The following is a 17698-nucleotide window of genomic DNA, read 5'->3' as shown; positions in this document are numbered from 1 at the left end:
CCGCTTGCCTCCAGCCGTTCTTTTGGCATTGCCCGGCCGGCCGCAGCGCCAATCTGGTAGCTGAGCGCCTGCACGAGAGGAGTCAGCTGTGTTGGACTGAAGCCGCTCCAAGAAACAAAAATAGCGCCATGCTTTTTTTTTTTTCCTTTTTTTTTTTTCTTTTCCCTTTAAAGAGCTCTTCTCCCCTCCCTCGCTGCCGGTCGGAGCAGCCTGACGCAGCCTGGCAAGCCATTCTCCCTTTCTCTTGCCAAATGCTGGTTCCCGGCTCAGTGCCGCGATGGGAACGCCAGCCCTGTGCAGCTCCTGAGGAGCTGATCTGGCTGTGCTGGTGCTGAGCATCCCAGAGTGCTGTGCCCCACAGGTTCCTCCTTTTGCCCAGCCGGAGTGGGACCTCAGGGGCCGCTTGCATACGCGGGGATGAATGTTCCAACCCGGCTTTGAAAGGCATCCAGGGTGGATTAACAACAGATGCCGGCGCGCAGCTGCTCTCGGTCAGGGCGATTTTGGAGGAGCTGCATCCTGGCACTCAGCTCCCCTTTGCGCATTGAGCGTTGCCGTTGGGCAATCCTGCTCCCAAACACCTTTGGTTTCCCATCTTTTCCCCTTGCTTTGATCAGCTTTCCCATTGCTTGCAGCTTGGCTGGGCTGGGAAAATGCTTTTCCTGGAGCCTCACCAGAGAGGATGGGGTTGGAGGCAGTTTCCTGGTGGAGAAAAATTCCCCGTCCTATTGCAGGCTCCTGGGGCTGGAACAGTGTGAATATGTGTCATTACACCAGCTTGTTCCCTGCGAGATGGAAAAGAGGATGAAATGCTTGTCCCAATGGCATCCGGAGCAGGATTATGGCTCCGGGGGTCCCTGAATGGCCCATGGAAGCAGGGATGGGTTCCCTCCGACACAGCCCTGCCATAGCTCTGCCTTTCCGCCAGGCTAAATGAGGACAGGAGCGAGCGGCTCAAACCCAGTGCTGGGGTCAGCCGGGGCCACGGAAACAGCTTGGAAAACAAGCGAGCGGCTGGGAGCGCCGGGAGGGGCTCCATGGCTCTCCAGTTTGCTTTTCCCAAGGCTGTCGCATCCGCTCGGGGCATCCGTGCCACCGGGCTCCTCTCCAGCATCCCTGCTGCCGGCACCTTGGTGGCATTGGGCGGCTTTCTGTGCCCGCTGAGCGGCACATCCATCCCCAGGGCGTGCTGCCGACCGCCTGCCCTTCCTTTGGGCTGTGCTCAGGGATGCTCACCCACATTGGGCTTCCCCATCCCGCGGGGGCCTCACGGTGCCCCAGAGCCCGGAGGATCCCGGGGCTGCTGCCAGGGGAAGAAAACCACGAGCGCGGCACGGGGCCGGCAGCCAAACAGCCGCCTGCCTCTTGGCCGGCCCCAACCGCTGGCGCTGGCAGCACTGCTGACCTCCCGAGCACCCTGCCGTGCCCTGGCTTTGCCAGTACTGCATCCATTCCTCCCCCCTATACCCCCCCTCCAAACCCCATACCGTACATCGTCACATCTGGGCACCTCCATCCCCCAAATCCTGCCCTTCCAATGGAATGATTTGTGGTGGGATGAAGCACTCGGCTGCTCCAAGCCCCACGCCTGCAAAATGAGTTGAGGTGTGTGTGTGTGTGTAGGGGGGGTTTACAAAAACCCCAAGCCCCCAATTCATGGGGCCGGATGGGCGTCATTGGGTGGCTTTTGGATGCTGGGGATGAGGACCAATGCTTTGCCTGGCATTGAAGTGGTTGTTTCCCAAATGTGTGGTTTGGACAAGCAGGAGCACAGCAGAATGCTGCCTGCTTCTCCAGCGTGCCTTCGCTCCGTGTTTCATATAGGGCCAGGGGGAGATATGGCACAGTAACAAAAAATAGGGAGGGAGAGGGAAAAAAAGAAGGAAAAAGGCCTTGTGGTGGCTGTGGCACTGCAGCTGGGGATGCCTGGTCCCCATGGGATGCTGCTGTTTGTGTAGAGTGTAGGGGGTTCCTGTATGTACAGCTTGCTGGATCCATGGGGCTGCAGGGTACGGCGCTTGCTGGATATGAGTTGCTTGAGTTTATAGGGTTGCCGGTTGTGTAGGGTTGCAGGTAACACAGTTCTGTAGGGTTGCACAGTGCTGATGGTTGCTGGTCGTAATTTGCTGAGTATGCAGAGGTGCAAGGGATGTAAGAGTGCTGGATGTGTAGGGCTGCAGATCACATGGTGTTGGTCAGTGTGTGGGGCTGCAGGATCTATAGGGCTGTGGGATATATGGGGCTGTGGGATGGATGGGAAAAGGGATCTACAGAGCTGTGGGATATGGATTGTGGGATGCACGGGGCTGTGGGGTGTACAGAGGTGCGGGTTGTACAGGGCTGGGGGGTTTACAGGGCTGCAGGATGTATGGATTGTGGGATGTACAGGGTTGTGGGATGCATGGGCTGTGGGATGTATGGGCTACGGGACGCACAGAGCTGTGGGATGCATGGGTTATGGGATATAGGGGGCTGTGGGATGTATGGATTATGGGATGCACAAAGCTGTGGGATGTATGGGTTGTGAGATTCACGGGGCTGTGGGATGCACAAAGCTGTGGCATGTATGGGTTATGGTATGCATAGGGTTGTGGGATTATGGGATGCACGGACTGTGGATGTATGAGGCTGGGGGATGCAGGGGTTATGGAATGTACGGGTTATGGGATGTACGGTTATGGGATGTACGGTTATGGGATGCAGGGGTTATGGGATGCAAGGACTGTGGATGTATGGGGCTGGGGGATGTACGGGACGCACCGAGCCGCGGGGCGCTGAGGCTGCGGGCTGTAGCGTGACACGTGCCGGCTCTCGGGAGCCGTCCGGGCGGTCCGGGGGCTGCGGGGCCGAGCTCACGTTCCCCCCCAGCCCTCCCCTACCGCCCCCCACCCCCTCCTTCCCCGCCCGTACGTGCGCGCGGCGCCGGGGCTGATGGCTCCTGCAGCTGCCGCGGGGGGCGGGGAGCCGCGGCCGGGCGCGGTGCGGCGCGGAGCAGCGCGGGCGCCTCCGTCCCTCCGCGGGCGCCTCCGTCCCTCCGCGCCGCCGCCGCCGCCGCTCCCCCGCAGCGTAAGTGCCGCGCCGCGGCCGCGCCGGTCCCGGTGGCTGCGGAGGAGCGCGGCGCGGGCCGGGGGTACCCGGCGGGGTCGGTGCGTGCCGCGGCCTTTTTTGTTTTCCTTCCGCCCAAAGCATTGAAAACTGAAAGGGGGGAGGAGGGAAGGGGGCGAAATAATAATAAATAAATGAAGCGGAGATAATTTTTACTTCCTCGGAGGGATTTTCCCCTCTTTTCACGACACGCGGACGGGGCCGCTCCGCACCGCGGCGTTCCGGTTCCCCCCCCCCAGGGCGGTGGGTGCGCACGGGTGGGTTCCTCGCGGCGGCGTTGGGGGGGAATCGCTGTTGGTTTCGGGATGGAATCCCGCGGCCCCCCCCTTCCAACCTCCCCACCCCCCCCGGCGGCGGTGCCGGGAACAAAAGGAGCGGTGCGGGAGGCCGCGTGCAGCCCCGCGTGTTTCCCCCTCCTCTCGGTCGGATGAACAGCAGGGACGGCCCTCGTGGGGAAGCCTCCAACCGGGACCAGGCCACGCATGCGGGAGTTCCTGCGTGGGGGGGCGGGTAGGGGGGGGATCCCTTCCCTGCCGGCTGCGGAGGGGCCGTGGGGAGGGTGGACGGGGTCGCTACTCTGCGCTGCCAATTGGGTTCGCCCGTCCTTTTCCCCCCGGGGGGATGTTTGAGGCAAGGAGGACTCGAGATGCTCCTCTCTGCTTCCACGGGGGTTTTGCTCTGCCTGTTGCTCCGTCTCTCCCTGCTTGTATGCAGCCCCAGAAAGGGATGAAGGCATCCCCCAGCCCCGCACAGGGCTCTCCTATTAGTGACAAACCACAAAATGCTCTGCATCCCATCCCTTGTGGCACTGAGACCTCCACCCACCTCACCCGCAGAGATGCCACCTCACCTTCCCCCCCATGTCAAGCACCCACTGGGGAGATGGGCTCTGGACCCCCTTCTCTCCTTTCTGCCCCACTTCTTGCTCAGTGCCCCATCGCTGCGGTGCTGAGCTGCAGTCCCAGAGAGCACAGCTCCTTGTGGGCCTTTGGGACGTGGGGACGGGAGGAGCGCAGGGGCACCTGCAGCTGTGCTGGAATGGACAGGGGGATGGTGGTAGGCTGTGGGGTGGGATACGGGGCGCAGGATTTTGCAGGGGTTACTCACACCTCTCCTCTCTCCCCACTCTCAGACAGGTCCGGGGGGCGATCCGGTTGATGGCCCCAGAAGAGGCCCAATGGAAGAAGGGCTGATCGACTATGGCGGCGAGAGGACGCTGAGCGAGGGCGGCCGGCTGGGCCTGGCCGCTGGGGGCCGGCCGCAGGCGGGGGGCAGCGCACTGATGGAGCCCAGCGGGTGGCTGCCCGGCCCCCCCGCCGGCCCAGCACGCCTGGAGGACGCCCGCAACCTGGTGGCCTTCTCGGCGGTGGCCGAAGCGGTGTCCTCCTACCGGCTGCCCGCCCCGGCTTCGCCCTCGCTGCTCTACAAGAAGTTTGACACCGAAATGAGCCGGGGAGGGCTGGCGCCGCGGGACGGCGTGCCAAGGGGGGAGGACCTGCACGCCCTCAAGGCCGCCCTCGCCCTGGCCAAGCACGGCATGAAGCCCCCCAACTGCAACTGCGACGGCCCCGAGTGCCCCGACTACCTGGAGTGGCTGGAGCAGAAGATCCAGGTGGCCCTGGGAGAGGCCCCGCTGCCCCACGCCCCGCCGCCCCCCGACAAAGGTGCTATCGCTCCCCCCGCGGTGCTGGAGGCCACCGAGCCGTGCCCATCGGATGGCCTCCCCTTTTCCCAAAGTGCACTGAATATTGCCAAGGAGAAGAACATCAGCCTGCAGACGGCCATCGCCATCGAGGCGCTGACGCAGCTCTCGGCCACGCTTCCTCAACCCGGTGCTGATGGGCCGCCCCCCGCTCCGCCACCGCCGCCGCCCCCCCCGGTGCCCCCTGCCCCCCCGGAGCCATCCATTGATGTGGTGCCTCCGTCTGGGACCACCGATCCTATGGCGGAGCTGGAGCAGCTCCTGGGCAGCACCGAATACATCGCTGTGGCCTTCAAGCGGCCTGAGGCTGGCAGAGCCCCCCCCGCAGCAGCCCCGAAGCCCCCGGATCGGACACCGAGCAAGGAGACGGCGAGCAGCCCCCGCGTGCTGCAGGAGCCCGACCTGCACAGGAAGACACAGCTGGTCCTGCAGCAGCACCTGCACCACAAGCGCAGCCTTTTCCTCGAGCAGAGCCTCTCCGCGACCCCCCCGGAGCGCCCGCCTGGCTGGTGGACCTCCAGCACGCCCAAGACCTTCGAGAAGCAGGCCAAGGAGAAGAAGAAAAGGATGCAGCCAGACAAGCCAGCCCGCAAGCAGGTGCAGATCAAGAAGCCCAAGCAGAAGGATTCACAGCCGCTCTTCCTGCCCTTTTGGCAGATCAGCTTGGAGGGGCTGCGGACCCCCGCTGAGCCCCCCGCCGCAGCGCCGCAGCCCGAGCCCCCAGCGCCCACCCCGTGCCCGCCCACCGCTCCCGACTCTCAGGAAAGGGGTACCCCTGGGGGGGACACCCACAGCCACCCACCGGCGCCGGGCCCGGAAGGAGCGCCGCCTGCCATGGTGGACGACAAGCTGGAGGAGCTTATCCGGCAGTTCGAGGCCGAGTTCGGGGACACCTTCAGCCTGCCACCCACCGGGACCACCGCGCTGCCAGAGGGGCAGCCGCCAGCCTCGCAGGTGCCCCCCACCACCGCCAGCACCGCCGCCGCTGTGGCCCCCAGCAATGCCGCCCCTGGGGGCTCCGCGCTGTCACCGGGGAAGGGACCTCCCCCAGAGCATCTCTTCTCCGTGCGCTCCCCCAAGCAGATCAAAATCGAGTCCTCTGGTGCTATCACCGTGCTGTCCACCACGTGCTTTTACTCTGAGGAGAGCCAGAACGCCGACGAGGCGGAGGGGACGCCCACCAAGGATGAGGTGCCGCTGACCCCCACCCTCAGCGGGTTCCTGGAGTCGCCTCTCAAATACCTGGACACGCCGACCAAGAGCCTGCTGGATACCCCTGCCAAGCGCGCGCAGGCCGAGTTCCCCACCTGTGACTGTGTGGGTGAGTGGGGGCACGGGGGTGTGGGGGCGATGCCTGGTGCTGGGGCTATGCCGTGATGCTGGGAGGTCCTTCGGTGGGGCTGGGAATGTCACCCTGGCAACACCTGGGGGGCACTGAGGCTGCTCTGCAGCTTTGGTGGGACTTTACGGCCAAACCCTGCAGCTGCATTGGCTGCAGGGCAAGTTTGGGCTTTCTTCTCTCTTGCTTTCATGGCCAGGTGGTCAGTGGCAAGTGAGCGCTTGATCCGCGTGTTTTTGTGCTGGATTTGTTACACTTTGCAGCACGGTATTCGCAGCCCAGCTCCTTCCACCGTGCCCTTCTCCCACAGGCTGTTTTCTCAAGAAAAAGCCATAAGAGAAAGCAATTAAGTGGGAGGCGGGGCTCAGTGCTCCACGCGGTGCCCGTGCTGGTGGATGCTGCGATGCAGTCGGCTGTTGCTGTGCATCCTGCACTGATCCCTGCCTGGGCAGCTGCAGCAGAACTGCTGAACATGATGAGAATGAAAATCAGTGCTGGGAGCAGAGGATGGGCTGAACCATATCTGACCCTATTCTGTGGGTCCAACTCCTGCACTGCCCTTTGCTTCCCCCTATGATCTCTCTGTTCCCATAGATCTCCCAATTTCCCCCAGTGCTGTCATAAGCTGTAAAACCAGAGCAAAACTCTCTCAGCCCTAAAACGCTCAGTGCCAAAATAGTGCAGTCAGGATTGAGGCTTGTGCTCTGTCAGTGAGGAAATGCCTGATTTTTCATGCAAAAGTGCTTCATTTGAGGGAATTTAACATCTGAGTGATGTGGTTCCCAGAGGACACCCCAACATCTCTGTTCCCTCCCCCCACGCCTTTTCCTGCAGAGCAAATCGTGGAGAAGGACGAGGGGCCGTACTACACCCACCTGGGCTCAGGGCCCACCGTGGCATCCATCCGGGAGCTGATGGAGGAGCGGTAAGGGACCCCACCCCAACCCCTTGCAGGACCCCGACATCGGGCTGGGCCATGGGCTGTTGGAGAGGGGCTTGGGGTCTTCAGAGGGCAGAGGGGGAGGTGTGTGGGGCCTCAGCAGGACACTAGTGACTGATGTGGGTCTGCCCACAGGTATGGCGAGAAGGGCAAAGCCATTCGCATTGAGAAGGTCATCTACACTGGGAAGGAGGGGAAGAGCTCCCGGGGCTGCCCCATCGCCAAGTGGGTGAGTGAGTGCCTGCAGCCCCCAGACCCTTTGTGGCACCAGCAGTGCAGAAGTGGCCTCAGAAGTCCCCGGGGCTGTACATCGCTCTCCATCAGTGCCATTCAGTCAAACGTAGGTTAGGGGGAATGAAGCACCCCTGGGCTCAGGGCTTCTGTCCCACCTCTGCCATTCTCAGCGTAATGCTGCTGTCTGTCCCCTCTCTGCTTGGGGACAGGGAGGTCCCCACTGTTGGTAGTCATGGAGACCAAGACAGGATGCTCAAGGTGTAGCAGTGGAGGGCAAAGCAAAAGTGGCGGCCACTTCTGGGAACCTCTGCAGGGCTTCCCACCCTTGTAGAATCATAGAATCATAAAATCAATAAGGTTGGGAAAGACTGCTAAGATCCTGTAATCCAACCATCGACCCAGCACCCACAGTGCTCACCCAGTGACATCCACCGAGTACTGTGGGCCTTGGGGTCACTCTGCTACCCCAAAGCCCATGGGGAAGGACATACCCAGAGTTGTTCCTGTGGCTCTCTTCTCCGTGTTCCTGTGGGACGGTGCAGAGGCAGCCAGCACTCACTGGTGGAGACCTGTGTGCCAACTGGGCCCGGCTGTTTGACAGGTGATCCGGAGACACAACCAAGAGGAGAAGCTGCTATGCCTGGTGCGTCACCGAGCTGGCCACCACTGCCAGAACGCTGTCATCATCATCCTGATCCTGGCCTGGGAGGGCATCCCCCGCACGCTGGGTGACACGCTGTACCAGGAGCTCACTGACACCCTCACCAAGTACGGCAACCCCACCAGCCGCCGCTGCGGCTTGAATGACGAGTAAGTGTCAGTGGGTCACCACACCGGCTTGGGGACGTGGGTCAGAAGGGGACACGGGCGTCCTCCCACGTTTCTCACTCAGCGGGGCAGCTGTCAGCCCTCCAACCCATAGGGAGGGAGATGCTGTCACTGCGGTGGTGACCGATGCTCCTCCTCGCTGTCCCTCCTGCAGCCGGACTTGTGCGTGCCAAGGCAAGGACCCCAACACCTGCGGCGCTTCCTTCTCCTTCGGCTGCTCTTGGAGCATGTATTTTAATGGCTGCAAATATGCCCGAAGCAAAACTCCACGGAAGTTCAGGCTGGTGGGGGACAATCCCAAGGAGGTGAGTGGCACGGTAGTACTGGGGAGAGGGGGGATGGTTTCCTTTTAACCCTGACTCCAAGTTTTGGGAGGAGAAAGTCTGAAAATAGGGTCCCTTACAGTAGTTTTGGTGAACTGGGGAGAAAAAACAACGACCTGACCTGGTAAGGCTCTCACTGATGTCTCAGGGCATTGCTGCCAGGTGTGACAAATGGGGCCTCCCTAAAAACCCCAGGGGAGATGCAGGAGGACTCTTGTGTTGTGCAATTAGAAGCACAACAGACTGAGGCTGGGGGTTGAGTAGCCCAGATGTCACCAGAAACTGAGGCTGTGTGCTTTGTGTGATGGCAGACATAGTGGGGAAAGTTGGACGCAGTGTGATGTGCATGGGCTGCATCCCTGATTGCATCCCTGCTGCCAAAACCCTGGGGTGATGTCCTCTTGTGTACGAATGCTCAGTTTTCTGTATTGCAGGAAGAGCTGCTCCGGAAAAGCTTTCAGGACTTGGCCACTGAGGTTGCTCCGCTTTACAAGAGGCTGGCACCACAGGCCTACCAGAATCAGGTACCCAACCACCCACCCTCTCCTGGGCTCTGCAGCCTGGCGGCCAGGAGAATGGGAGCCGGGTGGCAGCATGCAGATTTCGGGTAACCGGAGCCTTCTTATTCTGCTAGGTTACCAATGAGGATATCGCAATAGACTGCCGGCTGGGCTTGAAGGAGGGGAGGCCATTTTCAGGGGTGACAGCGTGCATGGACTTCTGTGCTCATGCTCACAAAGATCAGCATAACCTCTACAATGGCTGCACAGTGGTACGTAGGCACTGGCGAGGCTTTTCGGGAACGGTTTCCCTTTGGCTTCTGGTGCCTTTTTGAGCTGTGTGAATGAAAGCATTCGTGTCTGCAAGGTGCTGAAGCTGTCCCCACCAGATGTAAGCAAAGCACCAACGGGAACTGCACATTTGCTGTTGTCTGACCCAAACCCCATGGGAAGTTCCAGACAGCAGCAGGGGAGCAGAGTGGGCTGGGGGATGCACACTGCTGCAAGCCTGGGGTGTGGATTGGTGTTGAGTCAGGGCTGTCACCATTGTCCCCCTTGGGCTGCATTTGTCAGCATCTCTAGAGCTTGGCAGCCCTGTCCCCTCATGGCTTCCTGCACTCCCCCAGGTCTGCACGCTGACAAAGGAAGACAATCGTGTGGTGGGGAAGATTCCCGAAGATGAGCAGCTGCACGTCCTCCCCCTCTACAAGATGTCCAGCACGGATGAGTTCGGCAGCGAGGAGAACCAAAACGCGAAGGTGGGCAGCGGGGCCATCCAGGTGCTCACATCCTTCCCCCGTGAGGTGCGTAAGCTGCCCGAGCCTGCCAAGTCCTGTCGGCAGAGACAGCTGGAGGCAAAGAAAGCCGCAGCGGAGAAGAAGAAACTGCAGAAGGAGAAGCTGATGACACCAGAGAAGATCAAGCAGGAAGCGCTCGAACTTCCTACGCTCCAACAAAATGCAGGTAATGGGGTCAGAGCTGAGGTCGCACGGCCCCAAGCTGTCCAGAAAGCAGTGAGGGGATGAGGATGTTCCTTTGTGGTTTTGGGAGGTGTAATGTTTAGGGGCTTTCTTGGGCCACAGGGTGCACCAGCAGCGCTGCGTGCAAGTTGGCATTACCAGCTTACGCTGTGGGGTCTGGCTTTGCACTGTGGTTGTTGTGGTGCCCATGCTTTTTGCTGCAGCTCAGCGCATGGGTGCAAATTGCCGCCAGGGCATGGGGTGATGCCAGTCAGAGCCAGGCTGACTCGGCCAGCGATACTGCTGCTGTTGGATTTTTGAGGCTGTCTGGGTTTTTTAGGCACGGGGTCCTCAGTTCCTGCCGGTATCACCTCGGCCAGCTGGTCACGGTGGCTGTGTGTGCTGTGCCCACAGGTATGGCGTTGAAAAGTGGGCTCTCCCCACAGCCGCTGAAACCTTCCATCAAAGTGGAGCCGCAGAGCCATTACAACGCCTTCAAGTACAACGGCAATGCGGTGGTGGAGAGCTACTCGGTGCTGGGCAGCTGCCGGCCCTCTGACCCTTACAGCATGAACAGTGTTTACTCTTACCATTCCTACTATGCACAGCCCAATCTGCCTTCCGTGAACGGGTTTCATTCCAAGTTCACGCTGCCCTCCTTTGGGTATTACGGTTTTTCCAACAACCACGTGTTCCCCTCGCAGTTTCTGAATTACGGGGTGCCCGAGAGGGGCGAGAGCTGGGTGAACAACAGCTACGAGAAGAAGCCCAACATTCAGGTGCTGCAGGAGAATCTCAACCATACCTACAGGAACACGGATTTCCCCGAGCCCATCCCACACAGCGTCCGGAGCAAAAACCATCACCAGCGCACCTATGAGCGGGCCAGCCGCTATGCCAGCCAGCAGAAGACGGCTGCGGCTGGGGTGCACAGGACTAGCACAGGCTCGGAGGAGACATCGCCGTTTGCACAGAACTGTTTTGGCAGCAGGGCCATCAAGCAGGAGCCCCCGGACCCCCCGCCCAGCATCGAGCCCCTAAACAACCCCGCAGCAGGTGTACCTGGCACCGGTCTGGCTCTACCCGCTGTCCCCGTACCAGAGCAGCAGTGGAGTCCTTACAAAGCGTCGTCCCGAGGTTCGTCTTCCCCCGAGCGGACTAGTGCGGCTGAGAGCTCGTGGAGCAGCCTGGTGCCAGGTGCCGGAGGACGGGAGAAGCTGAGCGCCTTCGATGCTGCCGTGCGCCTGCCGCTGCCGGAGAAGCAGTGGCCCAATGTCCTGGCAGAAGAAGCATCGTCGTCGTGCAGTTCCAGCTTGCTGCCAAAGCCGTGGAGCCCCTGCAAGCTGGGGGAGACGGTGCTGGGCGGTGCGGGTACCCCGACCCTGCGGGACAAGGGCTGGGAGTTGGGACCGCTGGGCTTCGGCTCGGCCCTGCCGGAGCTGCCCGTCTTCTCTGAAGAGCCGTGGGGTTCTGGCAAGGCGGAGGGGCGGAGGACGCCGGCACCCGTGGCGGGGCTGCCTGAAAAGCCGTGGGAGGCAGCGGTGCGTGAGAAGGGAGCAGCGGGGGTCCGTCAGGAGAAGCCGTGGGATCCTTTTGGGCTGGAGGAGGGCGTCGAGGAGGCGTCTGTGAAGGCAGTGAAGGAGGAGGAGGAGGAGGAGGAAGAAGAAGAGGAGGAGGAGTGGTCGGACAGCGAGCACAACTTCCTGGACGAGAACATCGGCGGCGTGGCCGTGGCGCCCGCGCACGGCTCCATCCTCATCGAGTGCGCCCGCCGCGAGCTGCACGCCACCACCCCGCTGAAGAAACCCAACCGCTGCCACCCCACCCGCATCTCCCTGGTCTTCTACCAACACAAGAACTTGAACCAGCCCAACCACGGCCTGGCGCTGTGGGAGGCCAAGATGAAGCAGCTGGCGGAGCGCGCTCGCGCACGGCAGGAGGAGGCGGCGCGCCTGGGGCTGCAGCAGGACGCCAAGGCCTTCGCCAAGAAGCGCAAATGGGGCGGCGCGCTGGCGGCCGAGGCGGCCACCAAGGAGCGGAGGAACGCGGTCCCCACACGGCAGGCGGTGGCCATCCCCACCAACTCTGCCATCACTGTGTCCTCCTACGCGTACACCAAGGTGACGGGGCCCTACAGCCGCTGGGTCTGAGGCGGAGGCGGCCGCCGCAGCCCTTCTTACCTCAAAGTCGGCAGCACTGGAGTCCCGGTGCTGCTTCGTGGTGCTTTCTCCTCGGGCATGGGGGAGAAGAAAAAAAAAAAAAAAAAAAAAAAAAAAAAAAAAGCAGGAAAAAAAAAAAGCAAAATAAACCCAACGTTACGCTTGGAAACAACGGAACCGACGCGGGTGCAAGCCGCACTTGGCAAAGAGTAGGAAAATAGGAAAGGAACAATGCTCTTTGACGTTTTTCGGTAACCTAATATTTATATCTCTGTGTTTTTTTAATCTATCCTTGTGCACTGCAAGAATGGAGAGAGAAGTTTATAGCGTCCTTTCGCAAAGGAGAGGTTTTTAATTCCACTTAAAACCGCGTATTTATTGGATTATTATTATTATTTTTTAATCTGATGAGAATGACGAAGCCGACCTTCAAAAAACGAAGCGAACATCGAGGAAAAAAATATATGGATAAATTTAAAAAAAAAAAGAAAAAAATGAGAAACAACCCGAACACCAAACCAGCGTATAAAGGCAGAGGTGGACCTCCCCAGGCTGCGGGGATCAGGGACGGCCTCTCAGAGCCACCTGGAAACGAGTGCTCTAACGTCAGCCGGATGCACCGAACATCCAATTTTTTTAATTGTTGGTTCCCAAGGACCTACAATGGCTGTTTTACAACTGGAGGAGTCCATCCCCGTGGGTGGAGACCTCAGGGCATCATGTGGAGGGTGCTGCTCCCGGAGCTCCATGCTTGGGTCCGGGGCTCTGCGCTCGTCTGGGGCTCCGTTGCCCTAAGGAGAAGAGGAGCAGCTCGGCTGCGTCTCCGAGAAACCCAATAGGAATCAAACACATAAATAGGAAAAAGAAAGAACACAAACCCACAAAAACAACACAAAACTGTGAATAGCTACCGTTGCTCTCTGTACATCACTGTTGCTGAAGTCTGGTGCTTTCAGTCTCTGGGGGACTTTGGCCGTACGAGCGGCTCTGGGAGGAGCAAACCCACTCTGGGACTCGTCTCCCCACACTCTCAGTCCGATGGGTGAGTCGGCGCGGCGGTGCGCTCCGCGTTTTTCTCTCCCCAGGTGCCATCATCTCACCTTCCTACAGGTTGCTGTTCTTCCCACAGTAAAAAAAAAACAACCACCCACCAACCAACCAACCAACCAACCCACCAACCAACCAACCAACCAACCAACCAACCCACCAACCAACAAACTTAACCAACCCACCCACCAACCATCCGACAACACTGCGTGGTGCTTTCCCAACAACCTCAGCTGAGGCTGCCACCCTCGAGCCGTGCTGGGCGCTGGGTGCGGGACGGGGCTGCGCCGTCGCTTTGCACTTCCAGGTGCCTTTTGGGGAACACGCAAGCGAGAGCCGGCGCCGTCACCGTGCTGAAGTCACCGTGTGTGTTTACTGCAACCCCACGCACCGGCACAGCTCAGCAGGATCTCGGTAAAACAGCCTGAACCTTTGTGTAGTCAGTCTGATTTTAAAACCTGTACATAGGGAAAGAATTTTTTTAAAAGCACTTTCACCTAGATTTAAAAATGAAAGCGAAACTTAAAAAAAAAAAAAAAAGCAAAAAAAGCAAAAAACAAAAAAACAAAAAGAACAAACTCCCTCTCCCCCCTCCCAACAACTTGAAAGCAGTATGTTTTAGACACAATTATGGTGGGAGAACTGTAAATACTGGCAGAATATTTAACATGCTTTGTCCGTCCTTCATAATTTGTTTTTTTTAACTGTAATCTGTAAAGTCGCGTATATTTGACAAGGAAATTCAATGAGCTATTATCGCTTTTCTTATAAGTACCCAATAGCATATCAGGATTGTAGAGTTCATGGCAAGTCAGACCTTAGGTTGGCCTGCGGGTGTCCTGGGGCTGCGTGCCTCAGGGCTTGGCTATGGGTATTGGCCATGGGGTTCAGCTGTTGGTCTTGGCCATCGGTCATGGCCGTGGTTTTGATCATGGAGTTCAGCTATGGGACTCGATCATGGGTCTTGGCCATAGCATTTGGCCATAGATCTTGGCTGTAAGTCTTGACTGTGGAGCTTGGGCATAGATCTTGACCATGGAGCTTGGCCATGGGGCTTGGTCATGGTTTTAGCCGTGAGTCTTGACCATGAGCTTGGCCATGGGTCTTGGCCATGGGTCTTGGCCATGGGGCTTGGCTGTAGGCCTCGGCTGTAGCCTTTGGCCGTGGGTCTTGGCCATGGGGCTTGGCTATAGGCCTTGGCTGTAGCATTTGGCCATGGGTCTTGGCCATGGGGCTCAGCCGTGGTGCAGCGGCAGTGCTGTTTGGAGGTCTAAGAATGAAAGAGGTCGGATTCGGGTGCCGGCCTTGGTTTGCTTTGCCCAGGTCTTGTCTGACTTCCGTGCTGTAGGTTGTCGCAGGGGTGCCTTGAAAGCTTTGCGTAGATGACGTTAGCAAGAAATTTGGGAGAAAGGGGCGCGTTTGGAGAATGTTTCGGTCCGTGCAACCTGTCTAAGTCCTGCTTCCTTGGAGGTGTCTGGTTTGGGGGCTTGCTCCAGTGCGGCGTCCCCCACTGCCTTGAAGGGAGGCTCAAACTGGTCCGGGGGGGCAGTGGTGGGTGGGTCAGGGCGAGAACTGCTGCAGTCTCACGTTTTTACACTACATTACGTATAACCTACCTCAAATCTCAGTCATTGAAAATTAGCATGCTTCAGACTTCTTATATGAAAACTAGAAAACTATGCACAGCTCTTTAACCCCTTGCTGCTGAGAGTCTGTTTTAAGCAAAATCTTTTTCTTTATCTTTACCAGCGCCCGCGCTTGTCCCACCTGCGCAGAAGCCATGGGGTGGAAGCACTGCGGGGACGTCCTGGTGCGGGGTGGGCAGTGGGGTGTGCTGGGGGCGGCGTTTTTAATTGCATCGGGGCCGGGGGGGGCGGGGGGGTGGGGAAGACACTTTGCAGCAGGTCGCAGCCACACTGGTGCTAGAACAACACCCACGATGGGAACCGGGGGGAGATCTCCATGCTCACTGCAGTGTTCCTGGCCATGGTGGGTACCTCGGTGCTGGCCGGGGGCCGCTCCCCCTCTTGGCACTCTTGGGACGAGGCTCAGGAAGGAGAAGGAAACCAGAATCCCTGAGGTGCCTCAATTGCTGACTTTTCCTTTTAGTACTGGAATATGCTTTGTGGGCTCTTTAAGGCATATTTTTATTAAATGAAATCTTCTAATCAAAATGGTGCTATGGTGTTTTAACAAACTATATCATGCTTCTGCCTGATTCCATCTTGCCGAGGTGCTACTAATGTATATACGAAACTAGAGAACCAAGAAAAAAAAATTTAAAAAAAAAGCAATGATGTCGTTGAGAAGGAAGTTTACTTTTCCGGAGCGACAGCTCAAAGCGTGCCGGGAGCATCTTGTTCTTATGCAAACAGAAACCGGTGCCACGCTGAAGCGTTGTGGGCACCTTTGCTTTGCGGCAGCTTCGTTCCCCTCCAGGAACCAAGGGTGGGCAGATGCGGTGCTCGCATGTGCTCCTCAGCCCCAGCGTGTGGCCATGGTGCTTGGGCACGGTGCTCGGCCCCGCGCTGCGGACACGGTGCTTGCTTGTGGTGCTCGGTCGCGGTGCTCGGCCACTGTGCGTGGCCTCGGTGCTTGGCTGTGGTGCTCAGCCAGGTGCGTGAACACGGTGCTTGGTTGTGTGTTGGTGCCCAGCAGCGGTGCATGGACTCGGTGCTCAGCTGGGGGTGTGAGCGCGGTATTCGGTCACGGTGCTCGGCGCTCAGCGGTGCTATGGATGCGGTGCTCGGCCACACTGTGTGTGAACGTGGTGCTTGGAGGTGGTGCTCAGCCAGGGAGGGGAACGTGGTGCTCACCTGTGGTGCTCAGAGCTGGTGTGCGTGCGCGGCACGCAGACACGGTGCTCGCTCAGATGGTGCTCAGGCACCGAGCGCGGTGCTCAGACGTTGTCCGCAGTCACGGTGCTTTGAACAGGGTTCGTGGACACAGTGCTTGGGCGCGGTGCGTGGACGTGGTGCTCAGGAACAGTTGCTCAGGCGTGGTGCTCGCCCACCGTTCACCAACACTGTGCTTGAACGTGGTGCTCAGGCGTGGGGTGTGGATGTGGTGCAGGGGCACGGCGCTCTCCCACCGGTGCTTGGTCCTGGGGTGCTTGGCACTACACAAGGACCTGATGCTCACCCCCGAGCACGGCCGTGGTGCTTGGATCCGGTGCACCCAAACGCGGTGCTGGCACCTCCTGGCCCCGGAGCTCCTTTCCCTCACTGGAACACTGGGCTTTGGCTGCGGGGACCTGTGGCAGGGGATAGCTGGGCTTCACGCTTCTCCCATCTCTTCATTCCCTTTCCACCTCCCCGCTCTCCTTTCCATTTTTTTTTTGGGTTATATTGGTGCTACTTTTTCCCTTTGGGTTCCCGTGAGCTGAGGGGGCAGCAGCCCCCCCATGCCCCAAACCAGGCAAATACCTCAACCCCACACCCCGCAGCGCCGCGGCAGCGAAGGCAGTGAAACCGGGGCGAATCTTTCCGAAATCAGGGATCCTTTCGCAGCGGTGTTAGTTCCTATTTTTATTTTTTTTTTCCTTTCATTGACCCTTTCCGCCCGGGCTTTTCCTCATTTTTGCATCCTTCAGGGATTACAAACTGCCGTAGTTTCAGCCTTGTTTTATTCTGGGAGCGTTTCGCCGGTGGGGTTTTGCACCGCGGCGCAGAGAATAGGAAGGAAAAGGAAACGAGTAAACAATACAAGAAAAACAAAACAAAAACCAACAACAAATTAAAATGAAATAAAAACGCGCCATTTTTATGGGGTTCAGCGCTCGGGATTCGATCGCAGGAGGGTTTGGGGTTGTGTTGCTGTGGCGTTTGGTGGGGTTCGGAGGATGGAGTGGAGGCGGCAGGGGGTCCCCCCAGGGACACACTTGAAGATTCCTTGGCCGGCTCGGGGCTGTGGTTACTTGAAATGAAGTTTTTTTGTTTTTGTTTTTGTTTTCCGGGGCGGATCGAGGAGCGGTAGATTTTTCCCATGTCTCAAGGCAATAGGATTAATGTGTATTAAACTGTAGATAACTCCTAGGACAGTAAATTTATGCCGATAATTTTATTTTGTATAATTTTCCCTTTTCTTTCTCCTCTTTTGTGTGTTTCTCGTTTCTTCAAACCCTTTTCCTCCCCCCACCTCCTCCCTTCAGTGTTTTGGTAAATTTATTTTTTAGGATGCCTAAAAATCGCAAGTATGGACCCCTTCCCCCTCCCCCCCCCCTTATTCTTCCCCAATGATTTTTTTTAATTTGTATTTTATTCTAAGTTACACGCGGCCCACCCGGCTGCAAAATGTATTATTCCTGATATCTTTAAAATATTGTGGGTGTTTTAATAAATTTTATATTTATTTTTTGCACTCAAATCGGGGGCTGTTCTCTTTGGCTCTGCTTTCAGACAATGGGGGTTTGGGGGGGGTTGGTTTGGGGCCCACGCTGTGGGGCGGTTCTTGGGGTCGGGATGGGCTCTGCGCGGTGGTTTTTTTGAGGGGGGGGGGGGGGGTTAGGCAGGATGAGGCACTTTGGGGCGGATGGAGCAGGATGAGGCCCGGGGGGAGCAGTG

The 17698-nt window shown here is 58.5% G+C and overlaps 1 protein-coding gene across 1 annotated transcript; it reads left to right on the top strand.

The window, feature by feature from the left end:
* Positions 1-3013: 3013 nt before the first annotated feature.
* TET3 (tet methylcytosine dioxygenase 3) lies at positions 3014-17501 on the top strand. The gene is made up of 10 exons (XM_085242909.1): positions 3014-3146; positions 4238-6128; positions 6981-7071; positions 7222-7315; positions 7922-8130; positions 8303-8453; positions 8906-8995; positions 9106-9243; positions 9598-9934; positions 10345-17501. Exons 2-10 carry the CDS (start codon positions 4283-4285, stop codon positions 12078-12080), a joined length of 4692 nt encoding a protein of 1563 aa, XP_085099035.1. The 5' UTR covers positions 3014-3146; positions 4238-4282; the 3' UTR covers positions 12081-17501.
* The last annotated feature ends 197 nt before the right edge of the window (positions 17502-17698 follow it).

This window comes from Meleagris gallopavo, chromosome 24 (genome assembly GCF_905368555.1).
Source record: "Meleagris gallopavo chromosome 24, MGAL_WU_HG_1.1, whole genome shotgun sequence".
Lineage (NCBI taxonomy): Eukaryota > Metazoa > Chordata > Aves > Galliformes > Phasianidae > Meleagris > Meleagris gallopavo.
The sequence above is the reverse complement of the archived record's forward strand: the minus strand, read 5'-3'. Positions and strand labels throughout refer to the sequence as shown.